Consider the following 18,105-nt stretch of genomic DNA (forward strand, 5'->3'; position numbering starts at 1 on the left):
ATATCGCTACCGGTTAGCGGGTATTGGATTGGACCACACACAAAAAAAAAAAAAAAGTATGTTGATGATCTCGTGCTGGCACTACCCCCCCAGAAAGTGCAAGATGTTCTCAACACCTTCAATAGCTATGATCGCAATCTTCAATTCACCTGCGAAACGGAGACGGACGGGAGATTACCGTTTTTGGACATGGTGTTGGTGCGACAGGAAGATCAGACCATTAGAACGGAGTGGTACTCCAAGCCGATGTCGTCAGGCCGTTTCCTGGACTACTTCTCGTGCCACCCTTTGCACATGAAGATGAACATGATCACCAATTTCATCCGCAGAGTAACGGAGTTCAGCACGAACCTGTCGAGGAGCGAGATTGAGAGCATAATCGATCAGCATCTCAAGATCAATCACTACCCTACGTCACTGAGGCACAGACTGGTCAACAGAGCGAACGGGAGGACACTCGCTGTGGATGAATCGACAAGAGCCTCATCAGTTGAGTACAGACCAATGCCTTTCGTGAATGGTCTGTCTCAAAGGATTAAGAAATCGCTCAGTGTTGATTTCCCCAACATCACGATCGCAACAAGGAATGAAAACACAGTGAACCGCTTGTTCACCAACACTAAGGATCGAATACCAAACGAAATGAAAACCAACGTCATCTACCGCATCCCCTGCGCTGACTGCCAAGCAAGCTACGTCGGACTCACGACTCAACATCTTAAAACCAGACTCAGCAAACATCGGAGCCAGCGGAAGCAACTGGATGAGTTGAGGAGTAGTCCGAACTGTTACAGCCCCACGGTCCAGTACGAGGTCCAGCGGATGAAGGAGTACACGGCCGTACTGAAACACACCATCGAAGAGCAGCATAGTTTCGAGCTGGGGAACACGCAGGTCCTGGATCAACATCGCCGCTCAGCTGCCTTGGACGTTTTAGAGATGTGCCATATCATCAACACAGATCACACCGTAAACAAACGGAGTGATGTTGATGGTATTAGTAGCACCTACGCCGGCATTTTGCATACAGTGAAGAAGATGTGTAGATCGAGACAGTCTTCACAAACACATGCCCCAAACCTTAGCTTCCAGTAGTAGTAGTAGTAGTTACTCCCATTCTCCCCACCTTAACCCACTATTTGTTTCCCCCCACACAAGTTTTCGATCTGTTTAGTAGTTTGATTGCAAGTTTCCGAAAAGTGGTTCAAAACAGTCGTTCGTGCCAGTAATAATGTTAATTTGTGTCCATCTACTCTCCCAACCCTTACATTTCGACCTTCTTTACAGCAGGTTGATGCTAGCCCCCTTTTTCCATTTCCTGACCGTTGATGCCCAACTAATTAGGCCCCCAGACGATAAAACGATTATGCTCTGTAAGATTTTAGACAACTTTTGCTCTTGGGTTATTTTTATGTTTCTATGTTTAATGTTTTTGTAGAATCCCTGAAGAAGATGTCAAATACATCGAAACGTCGGAAGTAGAACAAAAACGGATCGTTTTTGATTGATTATTTACGACTGCTAAGCCGAAAACAGCCATATATAAAGTTTTAAATTAAGACAAATCTGGATTTTTAGCAACCAGAAGCGTCAATTTGATCATTTCCACCAATAGTAAGAAAATTTTTAAGAAAAAAATGGATGAAAATAACTACCAGAGCGTTCGAATGTTAAATGAATAGTCATTCTGCAATAAAATTTAATCAAATCAGCTAAATCAAATAAATTATACAATTAAATAACAGCTAAACCAATACATCCAAGCGGTTCATTAGCTGCACACCTCGAGGTTTATATTATTTGTACTGGTTCAAATGAACAACAGTTGTAAGCCCAAATTGAAATCGAAAAGTCGAATTTTTCACTATTTATCACTGTTTTCAAGTGAAATGGATACACTCAACACGGAACAAAATCCGGTCAGCGGATCCGAAAAATTTTCGCGATGAATTCGAAAACATTGGCTGTTTGCGAAATCATCAAAAATGTTTCCGATTTTGAAAGAATTATTTCCGCATTTGGAAAAAAATGTTTGCGATATCGCAAACACCAAGTTTGCCGTGCCCTTTTCTGTGGCGCCCGACGCAGCCAATGCGTTACGCTGCTGTCAAAATCAGCAGTTCGCGCCGCTCGCGCAAACCGCTCAAACATAAACAAACAAAAATTGTGCAGCAGTATTTTTTTTGTTCGGCAAATCGCGTGTGAAATGTTTGAGCGTTTGAAAAAATAATAGCCTCGGCGGCCAGGGGAGTGCCACGCCGTAAGATTTGTGTTAATCCGGTCTAGGGCGTGAACAACGAGATGCTGCAGCTGTTGCTGAAAAAGCTCGGCGTGAACATGATCCCAGGCATCGAGGAGCTCCAGCACCGAGCATAGCGAGAGGAAGTAAATTACCGGAATCCTAGCCGAGCATCATCTCCCAGCTAGAACCAGGCAGCTGGTCACCGGTGCCGTGACGGAGGACGACCATGGCGTGCCGAAGCTGACGGTAAACTTCGGGGAGACGGAGTGTTACGCAAAAAGTACACCAGTCATCTCTCCGGCGGTTCTTCCGCCATGTTACGCTGACAGTGATACAAGAAACTGGGATGCCGGTTCCAAATTTTGATCTGAATAGTTCAGTCCGGATGAAACTAATCAGACTAAGGTTAGTGTCCAATTTTGGCAAAGCATTTAAACAAAACTCAACAGCTTCTTTCCAATTCCAGCCGGCGGAACTTGCCACCCCATCTATACATTTCCGACGATGATTGACACGGATGTCCGGTATCTTTGTGACTCGCTAAGCGATTCGAGCTTGGCCGGAGCATCGTTGGTGGAGGCCCACGGCCATACGACTTCAACAGTATTACCCGTTGCGTACGCCACAGCACCGACAACAACCTATGGTAATCGCCGTTTTAAATAGTCGGCGCCCGAAAATTCTGAGGCACCTGCGTTTGCAGCTCTTTTAAAGCATTACCTAATCGGCCGAAATTGAGTACTCGTTCAACAGTGCGTAAAAGATTAGGTAGTTACGTACGCGAGTTTTGCGTTTTTTGCGCTTAAAATCCCGACCAAGCATAAAAACAAAAACAAAACCCAAAGTACAAAAACACCAATGAAACCAGAAAGAAAACAACAGCACAAACATACGAAAAATAAAATACACAGAATAAATACAAAAGAAAACGAAATAACAAAAACACATAAATACAGAAATACTAAAACAAATAAATTGAAAAAAAAATTAGATGCTAAACGACAAAATTCAAAATACAAAACAAAAATACAAAAACACAAAAATACAAAAAAACATAAAAACAAAAATACAAAAATACAAAAATTCAAATTTGCAAAAATATAAAAATACAAAAATACAAAAATACAAAAATACAAAAATACAAAAATACAAAAATACAAGAATACAAAAATACAAAAATACAAAAATACAAAAATACAAAAATACAAAAATACAAAAATACAAAAATACAAAAATACAAAAATACAAAAATACAAAAATACAAAAATACAAAAATACAAAAATACAAAAATACAAAAATACAAAAATACAAAAATACAAAAATACAAAAATACAAAAATACAAAAATACAAAAATACAAAAATACAAAAATACAAAAATACAAAAATACAAAAATACAAAAATACAAAAATACAAAAATACAAAAATACAAAAATACAAAAATACAAAAATAAAAATACAAAAATACAAAAATACAAAAATACAAAAATACAAAAATACAAAAATACAAAAATACAAAAATACAAAAATACAAAAATACAAAAAAAACAAAAATACAAAATACAAAAATACAAAAATACAAAAATACAAAAATACAAAAATACAAAAATACAAAAATACAAAAATACAAAAATACAAAAATACAAAAATACAAAAATACAAAAATACAAAAATACAAAAATACAAAAATACAAAAATACAAAAATATAAAAAATACAAAAATACAAAAATACAAAAATACAAAAATACAAAAATACAAAAATACAAAAATACAAAAATACAAAAATACAAAAATACAAAAATACAAAAATACAAAAATACAAAAATACAAAAATACAAAAATACAAAAATACAAAAATACAAAAATACAAAAATACCAAAATACCAAAATACCAAAATACCAAAATACCAAAATACCAAAATACCAAAATACCAAAATACCAAAATACCAAAATACCAAAATACCAAAATACCAAAATACAAAAATACAAAAATACAAAAATACAAAAATACAAAAATACAAAAATACAAAAATACAAAAATACAAAATACAAAAATACAAAAATACAAAAATACAAAAATACAAAAATACAAAAATACAAAAATACAAAAATACAAAAATACAAAAATACAAAAATACAAAAATACAAAAATACAAAAATACAAAAATACAAAAATACAAAAATATAAAAATATAAAAATATAAAAATACAAAAATGCAGGAATACAAAAAAATTTGTATTACAAAAATACAAAAAATCATTTTAAAATTAGTTTAAAAAAAAAGAAATTTTTAAAATTTTAGAATATTTAAAAACTTAGAATTTTAGAATTTTAGAATTTTAGAATTTTAGAATTTTAGAATTTTAGAATTTTAGAATTTTAGAATTTTAGAATTTAAGAATTTTAGAATTTTAGAATTTTAGAATTTTAGAATTTTAGAATTTTAGAATTTTAGAATTTTAGAATTTTAGAATTTTAGAATTCTAGAATTTTAGAATTTTAGAATTTTAGAATTTTAGAATTTTAGAATTTTAGAATTTTAGAATTTTAGAATTTTAGAATTTTAGAATTTTAGAATTTTAGAATTTTAGAATTTTAGAATTTTAGAATTTTAGAATTTTAGAACCTTAGAATTTTAGAATTTTAGAATTTTAAATTTTAAATTTTAGAATTTTAGAATTTTAGAATTTTAGAATTTTAGAATTTTAAATTTTAGAATTTTAGAATTTTAGAATTTTAGAATTTTAGAATCTTAGAATTTTAGAATTTTAGAATTTTAGAATTTTAGAATTTTAGAATTTTAGAATTTTAGAATCTTAGAATTTTAGAACTTTAGAATTTTAGAATTTTAGAATTTTGAATTTTAGAATTTTAGAATTTTAGAATTTTAGAATTTTAGAATTTTAGAATTTTAGAATCTTAGAATTTAAGAATTTTAGAATTTTAGAATCTTAGAATTTTAGAATTTTAGAATTTTAGAATTTTAGAATTTTAGAATTTTAGAATTTTAGAATTTTAGAATTTTAGAATTTTAGAATTTTAGAATTTTAGAATTTTAGAATTTTAGAATTTTAGAATTTTAGAATTTTAGAATTTTAGAATTTTAGATTTTTAGAGAATTTTAGAAAATTTTAGAGAATTTGAGAGAATATTAGAAAATTTTAGAGAATTTTAAAATTTTAGAGAATTTTAGAGAATTTTAGCTAATTTTAGAGAATTTTAGAGAATTTTAGAGAATTTTAGAGAATTTTAGAGAATTTTAGAGAATTTAAGAGAATTTTAGAGAATTTAGGAGAATTTTAGAGAATTTTAGAGAATTTAAGAGAATTTTAGAGAATTTTACAGAATTTTACAGAATTTTACAGAATTTTAGAGAATTTTAGAGAATTTTAGAGAATTTTAGAGAATTTTAGAGAATTTTAGAGAATTTTAGAGAATTTTAGCTAATTTTAGAGAATTTTAGAGAATTTCAGAGAATTTTAGAGAATTTTAGAAGATTTTAGAGAATTTTAGAGAATTTTTATAGAATTTTTGAGAACTTTTGAGAATTTTTGAGAATTTTTGAAAATTTTTAAAGAATGTTAGAGAGTTTTTGTGAATTTTTGAGAATTTTTGTGAAATTTTAAAAATTTTAGAGTATTTTAGAGAATTTTTGTAAAATCTTGAGAATTTTCGAGAATTTAAAAAATTTTAGAGAGTTTTTGTGTATTTTTGAGAACTTTTTGAATTTTTGAGAATTTTTGAGAGTTTTTGAATTTTTTTAGAATTTTTGAGAATTTTAAAGAATTTTAGAGAATTTTTGTGATTTTTTGTGAATTTTTGAGAATTTTGAGAATTTTGATTTTTTGAGAATTTTAAAGAATTTTGGGAATTTTTAGAATTTTGAGAATTTTGAGAACTTTGAGAATTTTGAGAATTTTAGAGAGTTTTAGAAAATTTTAGAGAATTTTAGAGAATTTTAGTTAATTTTAGAGAATTTTAGAGAATTTTAGAGAATTTTAGAGAATTTTAGAGAATTTTAGAGAATTTAAGAGAATTTTAGAGGATTTTAGAGAATTTTAGAAAATTTTAGAGAATTTTAGAGAATTTTAGATGATTTTAGAGAATTTTACAGAATTTTAGAGAATTTTAGAAAATTTTAGAGAATTTTAGTGAATTTTAGAGAATTTTAGAGAATTTTAGAGAATTTTAGAGAATTTCAGAGAATTTTAGAGAATTTTAGAAGATTTTAGAGAATTTTAGAGAATTTCAGAGATTTTTTGAGATTTTTTGAGAATTTTTGAGAACTTTTGAGAATTTTTGAGAATTTTTGAGAATTTTTGAAATTTTTTAAAGAATGTTAGAGAGTTTTTGTGAATTTTTGAGAATTTTTGTGAAATTTTTAAAATTTTAGAGAATTTTAGAGAATTATTGAAAAATCTTGAGAATTCTTGAGAATTTAAAATTTTTTGAGAGTTTTTGTGAATTTTTGAGAATTTTTTTAATTTTTTTAATTTTTGAGAATTTTCGAGAATTTTTGAGAATTTTAGAGAATTTTAAAGAATTTTAGAGAGTTTTTGAGAATTTTGAAATTTTTTGAGAATTTTTGAGAATTTTAAATTTTTTTTGAGAATTTTTGAAATTTTTTGAGAATTTTAAAGAATTTTTGGAAATTTTTGAGAAATTTTGAGAATTTTTGAGAATTTTTGAGAATTTTTGAGAACTTTTGAGAATTTTTGAGAATTTTTGAGAATTTTAGAGAATTTTAGAGAATTTAAGAGAATTTAAGAGAATTTTAGAGAATTTTAGAGAATTTTAGAGAATTTTAGAGAATTTTAGAGAATTTTAGAGAATTTTAGAGAATTTTAGAGAATTTTAGAGAATTTTAGAGAATTTTAGAGAATTTTAGAGAATTTTAGAGAATTTTAGAGAATTTCAGAGAATTTTAGAGAATTTAAGAAGATTTTAGAGAATTTAAGAGAACTTTTGAGAATTTCTGAGAATTTTTGAGAATTTTTGAAAATTTTTAAAGAATGTTAGAGAGTTTTGCTGAATTTTTGTGAAATTTTGAAAATTTTAGAGAATTTTTGAGAATTCTTGAAAAATCTTGAGAATTTTTGAGATTTTAAAAATTTTAGAGAGTTTTGTGAATTTTGAGAATTTTTGAATTTTGAGAATTTTGAGAGTTTTTGAAATTTTTAGAATTTTGAGAATTTTGTGATTTTTGTGATTTTTGAAATTTTTGAATTTTTTAGAATTTTAAAGAATTTTGGGAATTTTTGAGAATTTTGAGAAATTTTGAGAATTTTGAGAACTTTTGAAAATTTTGAGAATTTTAGAGAGTTTTGAGAATTTTGAGAATTTTAGAGAATTTTTGAGAATTTTTGAGAATCAATTAAAATGTTAGAATTTCAGAGTTCTTTTTTTCATTCTAGAAAAGTCAAGAAACGATAATATTGAAATTTAATTTGGTGTTCTCTTTCGCAGTCTACGGCTCGCAGTCTATTGCACCGTGAGTTCGACAAACACCTTCACAGATCCGACTGATGGCGGAGATTCTGGGGACTTGTTCCAGGCAGACGGTCTTCTAGTGGAGGTCACTCCGCTCAAGTCGATTCTCGAGGTGAAGTTCGGCGGTCAACCTCCAGGACGAGCAGAACTTCTGGCGGTACGCGAATCCGCTCAAGAAACGTGCAAGCTCGTTGCGCGACGCTGGAAATCAGCCACATCGACGACCCGAGCACGCTGCACCGGTCTCAGCACCTCTATCCGGGGCACCGCCGCCAACGTCACCGAGCATGAGAAGGACCTGTACAATCATTACCGAAAACATAGTTGCCGCGGTGCCGACCACAAAGACTTTGGCAAGTGGAGCATCAACGAGTGCATTTTGGCCACGCCACCTTCTTCTCCTACTGCTGGCACCGGGACTCACGTCACGGGGAGTAACATGCCAACGGCTGCACCGACGCCCAGCAGTAACCTGCAGCCCCGCGGACATCCAGGACGACCAGATCAGAACAATCGACGACTGATAGAATCAAAATTCCGTAGTAAACCACTCACACAAATGCTTTGATTTTGTTTTGAATTATGAATAAATAAATAAAAACATTGAAACTTCTTCTTCTTCTTATTTCCATCCAAAATTTGAAAAGCAACGGTCAATTCAAAACAGTAAATATTGTAGTGGCTGCGTGCTGCGTACTTTTGGCAGGCATGCGTTACGGCGTTACGTTTGCGATATCGAAAATCACCGTTTGCGATATTGGAAGCAATGCTTCCTGCTGACGGGTGTAAACGGAGGTTTGCGATTGGTAGAGCAAATCGGAAGCAAAGTTTGCGATTCCGCAAACCGGATTTTGTTCCGTGAATGTTTACATTTCTAGAGTTTTTTTTAAAGGGTCCTATAAGTCTAAATTTGTTTACCCAATAAAAAAATCTTAAATGTACGACTCGTGCTGAAAAAACTTCTTTTTGCAACTAGTTGCATAAACTACTCTGTGTCGAATTCTCGCTTACTTTTTCAAAAGGTCCTATATACACAGGTTGTTTTGAAAATGTAATCTAAAATTGAACTAATTACACAATTCCAAGAACCCCTGCCCGCCGTAAACTTCGCTGTAGATATCTCTCTTTAGAAGAGAAATGAAAGTGCAACAGTGGCACTGTAGTGAGGTGAGGTGATGTAGAGGGGTGAATTGTGAACAATGTGCAACGCGCGGCGGCAATGGGTAAAAAGTTTTCCACAAAAGTTTCGCTGACGATGCTCGGCTAGCTTTATTCTGTTTATATCTCACACCGGCGGCGGCGGTGGTGGTGGCGTTGTCCACGTGGCCAGGTCGGGAGGAAAGGTGAAACCCCTGAAGTTATGCAACGGCGTCGGCTGAGGAGTGTGTACACGAAGCGCGCGCTGGTTCTATGGTGACAACGAGGACAACGTTGCTTCTCTGTCTGTGGTCAAACACAATCCAACAGCACACAATGGCTGCGGGAAAAATGAAAAGTGTTTGGAAAGTTGTGAAAGAAAGAGGGGGAGTTGGTGGGGGGAGGGGGGTCGTAAAAAAATTGTGCGGAAATTGGTGTGAAGGATAAAAAGTAGGAGCGATAAATCAAGCTGAAACAAGACAAATAACTTGCAGACACTTGCTTGGGCTTGCCTGTTCTATACGTCGTGTATTAGAACAAGAGTTTTGTTTTAGTAGCACCAGCCATCCAGCCAGCTAGCTTCAGTTCAGTGGACAAGACAAAGCACTCAATTAGTGGGGACGACGGACGACGGTTTTCTTGTGCGATATTCTCACGGACTTGAAAAAGATGAGCAAATAAATGTGGGTGGCTCAGGTCGTGGAGAGAGAAAGAGAGATAGAGAGATAGTGATAGCATGTTGTTATTTGAACTTTGCAGATAAGGTTTTTTTTGCGCTGTCGCAGAATTCAATATTGTGCTGCTTTAGACGTTTTTTTTTCTTTTCAAGGATGCAGAATAAGATTAGAGAAAATGACCTCCCACACTCACTTAGAAACTTTTGCACAGGACGTAATGTAAACCTTAACGTTCCAGATTTGTGTTTCATTTAAGACAGCGATTCTCAACCCCCTTCTAGGCTGGTACCCCCTACCATGTAAATCAAGTAGGCCCGGTACCCCCGTTGAAAATCGCTGATTTAAGATAACAGGGTCAAGATTTGGTTATTCAATCTTTCGATATCCTGTATTTTGATCATTCGATTATCAGGACTAATTTTTTTGATACGAGTTACTTCTTTTAATTTCACCTTACTGAGGAAAGGCTATAAAATCACTCGAAAAATTAACTCATTAATTTAACCTCATGACCCACCTTCACGTATACATATCGACTCAGAATTATGTTCTGAGCAAATGTCTGTGTGGATGTGTGTAGGTGGCTGGACAAAAAACTGTCACTCGATTATAGTCATATATATCATAACATAGGTCTCTATTTAAAATCAGCTAGTTTAGTTAGGTACTTCAAAAGTTATGCTAAAAAAACTATTTTGGCGTTTGTCAGGAAGATTGTAAAAAGGATGTTTTTTGGAAGAAAACCTATCATGATATACATTCTCAGAAAGGTATTTAACCTTTCCAATGAGCCCAAATCATTGAAGATCTGACTACCCTATCAAAAGTTATTAGCACTTAACGGTACACATCAACAATAGCTTTCGCACCCAGATTTCCATTACAGAAATTTTAGTATCTTCAAAACTACGGGAACTATATATATATATATATATATTTTTATTCATCTCCTAAATTACTGTCTGCCTAGTTATTTACAACAAAGTTTGATTATTTTTACAATCAGATTCTTGCAGGATTGGGTCCGTAAGTTTGACAATTATGGAATAAGAAGACAACAACTTCCTTGATTGCTTAAGTGCTATTTATACACCTTTTGGAGGCCGGATCTCAGATATTTCGATGAAAATTATGTCCGGGTCCCTAATGCGGCTCGTCGTTAGTTAGATAATTGAAATACCTTTCAAATGAGCCTAAAACATCAAGGATCTGACAAACCTATCAAAAGTTATTAGCACTTTAGTGTTATTTATACACTTTTTGGAGGCCGGATTTCAGATATTGTGAAAGAGATATTGTCTGAATCTTCCATGCGAACTATCGTTGGATAGGTTTTTTATCAGACATTGCCGATTAGCCAGAAATATTGAATGTCTGCGAACCCTATCAAAAGAAATGAGTTAAACATGTTAAGGGGGAATGTTGCTTTTTTACTGAATGTATTGACTTTATGAATGTGAGGAAGGCACCAACCACCTAAAGGTGGACTAAGTAACGTTTTTGGTATCGATTTTGATTTATTCAGAATTCTCAGGAAATTTAAAAAATTAGTTGACGAATTTATAAATTCGAGTGGGAAATTGCTATTTAAAATGATTTAAAAAAAGTTTATGTTACAGGTTGTAAAACAAAGAATTTTCAGCACTAGTCTTTTTCCTCCGAGGTTTACTGAGTTTACTAAATGAGTGCATAAAAGTTTTAGCGATGAAATAAACTTTTGAGATTTGCGACCATCCATAAACCACTTGAACACTTTTTTTGAAATCTCAGACAATTATTGAGCAAAAATCATCAACATGAAAAATAATGGCACTGTCAAAACGTTTTAAAGCTACCACCAAGGACCACCGCTATATTTTTTTTATTCAAATATAATTTTTTTCAGATTGTGGTTGTTTCTGGTCATCAGAAACCACTAATTGGTTTGTAATCAAAATAACTTGAATCTTAAAATCCTAATTATTTACAACAAGAATATATTCGTACATTTGAAAATAAACCGTAAATACATCTACTAGAGTGTAACAAAAATGACTTTTTAACGGGCATTCAAAGGTTTGTTCCGGTGGGCATACTGAGCCCAAATCCCAAATATGAGCTAGATCGGACGTAACAGGAGCTGGCGCTTTGCATTTGAATTTTAAATTTAATTTAACCCGTAAAAAAAGATTTTTAGAAAATCTCAATTTTTAAGGCATTTTGGCCACTGAAGCGTTTATTTTTGACATCAATGGCGAGTAAGCCAGATCCTTGCGCATCTTTTGGTATATATAACATTGAAGTTTGGAGCACCCTGGAGCTTGGTACACCTCTTCAAATTTTGGCATTTTTTCGGCCCGGCAAAAAAGATATGCGTCGCACCTCGTGACACCCTAGAAACCATTTGATTTGGCTGGGGTCAATTTTTCGAAAAATGCCAAACTTTCAAATGCACAGCGCCAGCTTCTGTTACGTTAAGCTCATATTTGAGATTTGGGCTCAGTATGCCCACCGGAACAAACCCCTGAATGCCCGCCAAAAAGTAATTTTTGTTACACTCGAATATCTACCCTGGCATTTGAATTGAATACTTTTATATTGCGAGTTCAACCGCTGACTGCTGAGTTCAAAATGATACTAATGAATGGAATTCTTGAAAGCTAGTCAAGGTATGGAATCATCTTGAACAACCATGCGCACCCTCATATTATAAATCCCTTATAAATAAAAACGTGGGTGCGCATGGTTGCCGCAAATGTTATTATAACATAACGCCTTCCATACTTAAGAGCGAGTCCACGAGCAAAGCATACCCATCTCGCATCGACCTCACCAATCTGCCTGAAATTTTTAGGGGTTGTTTGTACATATAAAACTAGCATCTGGCCAAAATATGAGCACTCTAGGTCAACGGGAAGTGGGGCAAATCGGGACACAAAGTTTGAAGGTTCAAAAACGTCAAAAATCTTAAAAAGGCTATAACTTAGGCAAAATTCAATTTAATTTCAAAATTCAAAATGCATCTGAAAGGGCTTCAAAAATGCAACAAAATGCAGGGAGAAGCATCCCAATTGGTTAAATCTAAAGAGAGTTATTGGCATTTTAGTGAAAAAATAGCATAATTTTCAAACTCAAATAAAAAAGTGTTCCATCCAGATATCAACTCGGTTCGACCTGCAGCTTGTAGGGGACATCTGGGACTACCATCTGAGATTGAGAACGCTTTGGGTAAGGCAGTTTAACATATTTAATAGACACTTTTACTTTTTGTGAATTTTTTGGTTGTAAATTTTTGCTCGGGAGACCCCTTAGATCCCATTTTCTGGTAATAATTTTATCATATTCGTGTTCCTGAGACAATTTCACATAAGAAACATGCATCAAAATGTTTATTTTAATCCATTTTAGCCCTTTAAAAATTAAAAGTTAAAAAATGGAACACTTTTTTATTTGAGTTTGAAAATTATGCTATTTTTTCACTGAAATGCCAATAACTCTCTTTAGATTTAACCAATTGGGATGCTTCTCCCTGCATTTTGTTGCATTTTTGAAGCCCTTTCAGATGCATTTTGAATTTTGAAATTAAATTGAATTTTGCCTAAGTTATAGCCTTTTTAAGATTTTTGACGTTTTTGAACCTTCAAACTTTGTGTCCCGATTTGCCCAACTTCCCGTTGACCTAGAGTGCTCATATTTTGGCCAGATGCTAGTTTTATATGTACAAACAACCCCTAAAAATTTCAGGCAGATTGGTGAAGTCCAAACGACGTCCCATACAAAGGGGTATGCCCTGTTCGTGGACTCGCTCTTAAAAATCTTGATACGTCATTTGAGAAATCAAAGGACCAATCGAAGTTTTAAAGGTAATATTAAAAAATTACCTGAAAAGGGTACACGGAACAAAATCCGGTCAGCGGATCCGAAAAATTTTCGCGATGAATTCGAAAACATTGGCTGTTTGCGAAATCATCAAAAATGTTTCCGATTTTGAAAGAATTATTTCCGCATTTGGAAAAAAATGTTTGCGATATCGCAAACACCAAGTTTGCCGTGCCCTTTTCTGTGGCGCCCGACGCAGCCAATGCGTTACGCTGCTGTCAAAATCAGCAGTTCGCGCCGCTCGCGCAAACCGCTCAAACATAAACAAACAAAAATTGTGCAGCAGTATTTTTTTTGTTCGGCAAATCGCGTGTGAAATGTTTGAGCGTTTGAAAAAATAATAGCCTCGGCGGCCAGGGAGTGCCACGCCGTAAGATTTGTGTTAATCCGGTCTAGGGCGTGAACAACGAGATGCTGCAGCTGTTGCTGAAAAAGCTCGGCGTGAACATGATCCCAGGCATCGAGGAGCTCCAGCACCGAGCATAGCGAGAGGAAGTAAATTACCGGAATCCTAGCCGAGCATCATCTCCCAGCTAGAACCAGGCAGCTGGTCACCGGTGCCGTGACGGAGGACGACCATGGCGTGCCGAAGCTGACGGTAAACTTCGGGGAGACGGAGTGTTACGCAAAAAGTACACCAGTCATCTCTCCGGCGGTTCTTCCGCCATGTTACGCTGACAGTGATACAAGAAACTGGGATGCCGGTTCCAAATTTTGATCTGAATAGTTCAGTCCGGATGAAACTAATCAGACTAAGGTTAGTGTCCAATTTTGGCAAAGCATTTAAACAAAACTCAACAGCTTCTTTCCAATTCCAGCCGGCGGAACTTGCCACCCCATCTATACATTTCCGACGATGATTGACACGGATGTCCGGTATCTTTGTGACTCGCTAAGCGATTCGAGCTTGGCCGGAGCATCGTTGGTGGAGGCCCACGGCCATACGACTTCAACAGTATTACCCGTTGCGTACGCCACAGCACCGACAACAACCTATGGTAATCGCCGTTTTAAATAGTCGGCGCCCGAAAATTCTGAGGCACCTGCGTTTGCAGCTCTTTAAAGCATTACCTAATCGGCCGAAATTGAGTACTCGTTCAACAGTGCGTAAAAGATTAGGTAGTTACGTACGCGAGTTTTGCGTTTTTTGCGCTTAAAATCCCGACCAAGCATAAAAACAAAAACAAAACCCAAAGTACAAAAACACCAATGAAACCAGAAAGAAAACAACAGCACAAACATACGAAAAATAAAATACACAGAATAAATACAAAAGAAAACGAAATAACAAAAACACATAAATACAGAAATACTAAAACAAATAAATTGAAAAAAAAATTAGATGCTAAACGACAAAATTCAAAATACAAAACAAAAATACAAAAACACAAAAATACAAAAAAACATAAAAACAAAAATACAAAAATACAAAAATTCAAATTTGCAAAAATATAAAAATACAAAAATACAAAAATACAAAAATACAAAAATACAAAAATACAAAAATACAAGAATACAAAAATACAAAAATACAAAAATACAAAAATACAAAAATACAAAAATACAAAAATACAAAAATACAAAAATACAAAAATACAAAAATACAAAAATACAAAAATACAAAAATACAAAAATACAAAAATACAAAAATACAAAAATACAAAAATACAAAAATACAAAAATACAAAAATACAAAATACAAAATACAAAATACAAAAATACAAAAATACAAAATACAAAAATACAAAAATACAAAAATACAAAAATACAAAAATACAAAATACAAAAATACAAAATACAAAATACAAAAATACAAAAATACAAAAATACAAAAATACAAAAATACAAAAATAAAAATACAAAATACAAAAATACAAAATACAAAAATACAAAAATACAAAAATACAAAAATACAAAAATACAAAATACAAAATACAAAAATACAAAAATACAAAAATACAAAATACAAAAATACAAAATACAAAAATACAAAAATACAAAATACAAAAATACAAAATACAAAAATACAAAAATACAAAATACAAAATACAAAAATACAAAAATACAAAAATACAAAAATACAAAAATACAAAAATACAAAAATACAAAAATACAAAAATACAAAAATACAAAAATACAAAAATACAAAAATACAAAAATACAAAAATACAAAAATACAAAAATACAAAAATACAAAAATACAAAAATACAAAAATACAAAAATACAAAAATACAAAAATACAAAAATACAAAAATACAAAAATACCAAAATACCAAAATACCAAAATACCAAAATACCAAAATACCAAAATACCAAAATACCAAAATACCAAAATAAAATACCAAAATACAAAATACAAAATACAAAAATACAAAAATACAAAAATACAAAAATACAAAATACAAAAATACAAAAATACAAAAATACAAAAATACAAAATACAAAAATACAAAAATACAAAAATACAAAATACAAAAATACAAAAATACAAAAATACAAAAATACAAAAATACAAAAATACAAAAATACAAAAATACAAAAATACAAAAATACAAAAATACAAAAATACAAAAATACAAAAATATAAAAATATAAAAATATAAAAATATAAAAATATAAAAATACAAAAATGCAGGAATACAAAAAAATTTGTATTACAAAAATACAAAAAATCATTTTAAAATTAGTTTAAAAAAAAAGAAATTTTTAAAATTTTAGAATATTTAAAAACTTAGAATTTTAGAATTTTAGAATTTTAGAATTTTAGAATTTTAGAATTTTAGAATTTTAGAATTTTAGAATTTTAGAATTTTAGAATTTAAGAATTTTAGAATTTTAGAATTTTAGAATTTTAGAATTTTAGAATTTTAGAATTTTAGAATTTTAGAATTTTAGAATTTTAGAATTCTAGAATTTTAGAATTTTAGAATTTTAGAATTTTAGAATTTTAGAATTTTAGAATTTTAGAATTTTAGAATTTTAGAATTTTAGAATTTTAGAATTTTAGAATTTTAGAATTTTAGAATTTTAGAATTTTAGAATTTTAGAATTTTAGAATTTTAGAATTTTAGAATTTTAGAATTTTAGAATTTTAGAATTTTAGAATTTTAGAATTTTCTCAAAATTTTAAATTTTAAATTTTAGAATTTTAAATTTTAGAATTTTAGAATTTTAGAATTTTAGAATTTTAGAATTTTAGAATTTTAGAATTTTAAATTTTAAATTTTGAATTTTAGAATTTTAGAATTTTAGAATTTTAAATTTTAGAATTTTAGAATTTTAGAATTTTAGAATTTTAGAATTTTAGAATTTTAGAATTTTAGAATTTTAGAATTTTAGAATTTTAGAATTTAAGAATTTTAGAATTTTAGAATTTTAGAATTTTAGAATTTTAGAATTTTAGAATTTTAGAATTTTAAATTTTAGAATTTAGAATTTTAGAATTTTAGAATTTTAGAATTTTAAATTTTAGAATTTTAGAATTTTAGAATTTTAGAATTTTAGAATTTTAGAATTTTAGAATTTTAGAATTTTAGAATTTTAGAATTTTAGATTTTTAGAGAATTTTAGAAAATTTTAGAGAATTTGAGAGAATATTAGAAAATTTTAGAGAATTTTAAAATTTTAGAGAATTTTAGAGAATTTTAGCTAATTTTAGAGAATTTTAGAGAATTTTAGAGAATTTTAGAGAATTTTAGAGAATTTAAGAGAATTTTAGAGAATTTAGGAGAATTTTAGAGAATTTTAGAGAATTTAAGAGAATTTTAGAGAATTTTACAGAATTTTACAGAATTTTACAGAATTTTAGAGAATTTTAGAGAATTTTAGAGAATTTTAGAGAATTTTAGAGAATTTTAGAGAATTTTAGAGAATTTTAGCTAATTTTAGAGAATTTTAGAGAATTTCAGAGAATTTTAGAGAATTTTAGAAGATTTTAGAGAATTTTAGAGAATTTTTATAGAATTTTTGAGAACTTTTGAGAATTTTTGAGAATTTTTGAAAATTTTTAAAGAATGTTAGAGAGTTTTTGTGAATTTTTGAGAATTTTTGTGAAATTTTAAAAATTTTAGAGTATTTTAGAGAATTTTTGTAAAATCTTGAGAATTTTCGAGAATTTAAAAAATTTTAGAGAGTTTTTGTGTATTTTTGAGAACTTTTTGAATTTTTGAGAATTTTTGAGAGTTTTTGAATTTTTTTAGAATTTTTGAGAATTTTAAAGAATTTTAGAGAATTTTTGTGATTTTTTGTGAATTTTTGAGAATTTTTGAGAATTTTTGATTTTTTTTTGAGAATTTTAAAGAATTTTTGGGAATTTTTTAGAATTTTTGAGAATTTTTGAGAACTTTTGAGAATTTTTGAGAATTTTAGAGAGTTTTAGAAAATTTTAGAGAATTTTAGAGAATTTTAGTTAATTTTAGAGAATTTTAGAGAATTTTAGAGAATTTTAGAGAATTTTAGAGAATTTTAGAGAATTTAAGAGAATTTTAGAGGATTTTAGAGAATTTTAGAAAATTTTAGAGAATTTTAGAGAATTTTAGATGATTTTAGAGAATTTTACAGAATTTTAGAGAATTTTAGAAAATTTTAGAGAATTTTAGTGAATTTTAGAGAATTTTAGAGAATTTTAGAGAATTTTAGAGAATTTCAGAGAATTTTAGAGAATTTTAGAAGATTTTAGAGAATTTTAGAGAATTTCA

The 18,105-nt window shown here is 30.5% G+C and overlaps 2 protein-coding genes across 2 annotated transcripts in view; both read left to right on the forward strand.

Annotated features, from left to right (window-relative positions):
• The window catches only part of LOC6054186, a 171,320-nt gene that overhangs the window by 139,656 nt on the left and 13,559 nt on the right, over nucleotides 1-18,105 (forward strand). The window lies entirely within an intron of this gene.
• On the forward strand, nucleotides 62-1,490 carry LOC119766716. Its single transcript, XM_038252125.1, has 2 exons — nucleotides 62-1,225; nucleotides 1,288-1,490. Exon 1 carries the CDS (start codon nucleotides 190-192, stop codon nucleotides 1,093-1,095), a length of 906 nt encoding a protein of 301 aa, XP_038108053.1. The 5' UTR covers nucleotides 62-189; the 3' UTR covers nucleotides 1,096-1,225; nucleotides 1,288-1,490.

The sequence above is a fragment of the Culex quinquefasciatus genome, chromosome 2 (assembly GCF_015732765.1).
Source record: "Culex quinquefasciatus strain JHB chromosome 2, VPISU_Cqui_1.0_pri_paternal, whole genome shotgun sequence".
In the NCBI taxonomy this organism is placed as follows: Eukaryota; Metazoa; Arthropoda; class Insecta; order Diptera; family Culicidae; genus Culex; species Culex quinquefasciatus.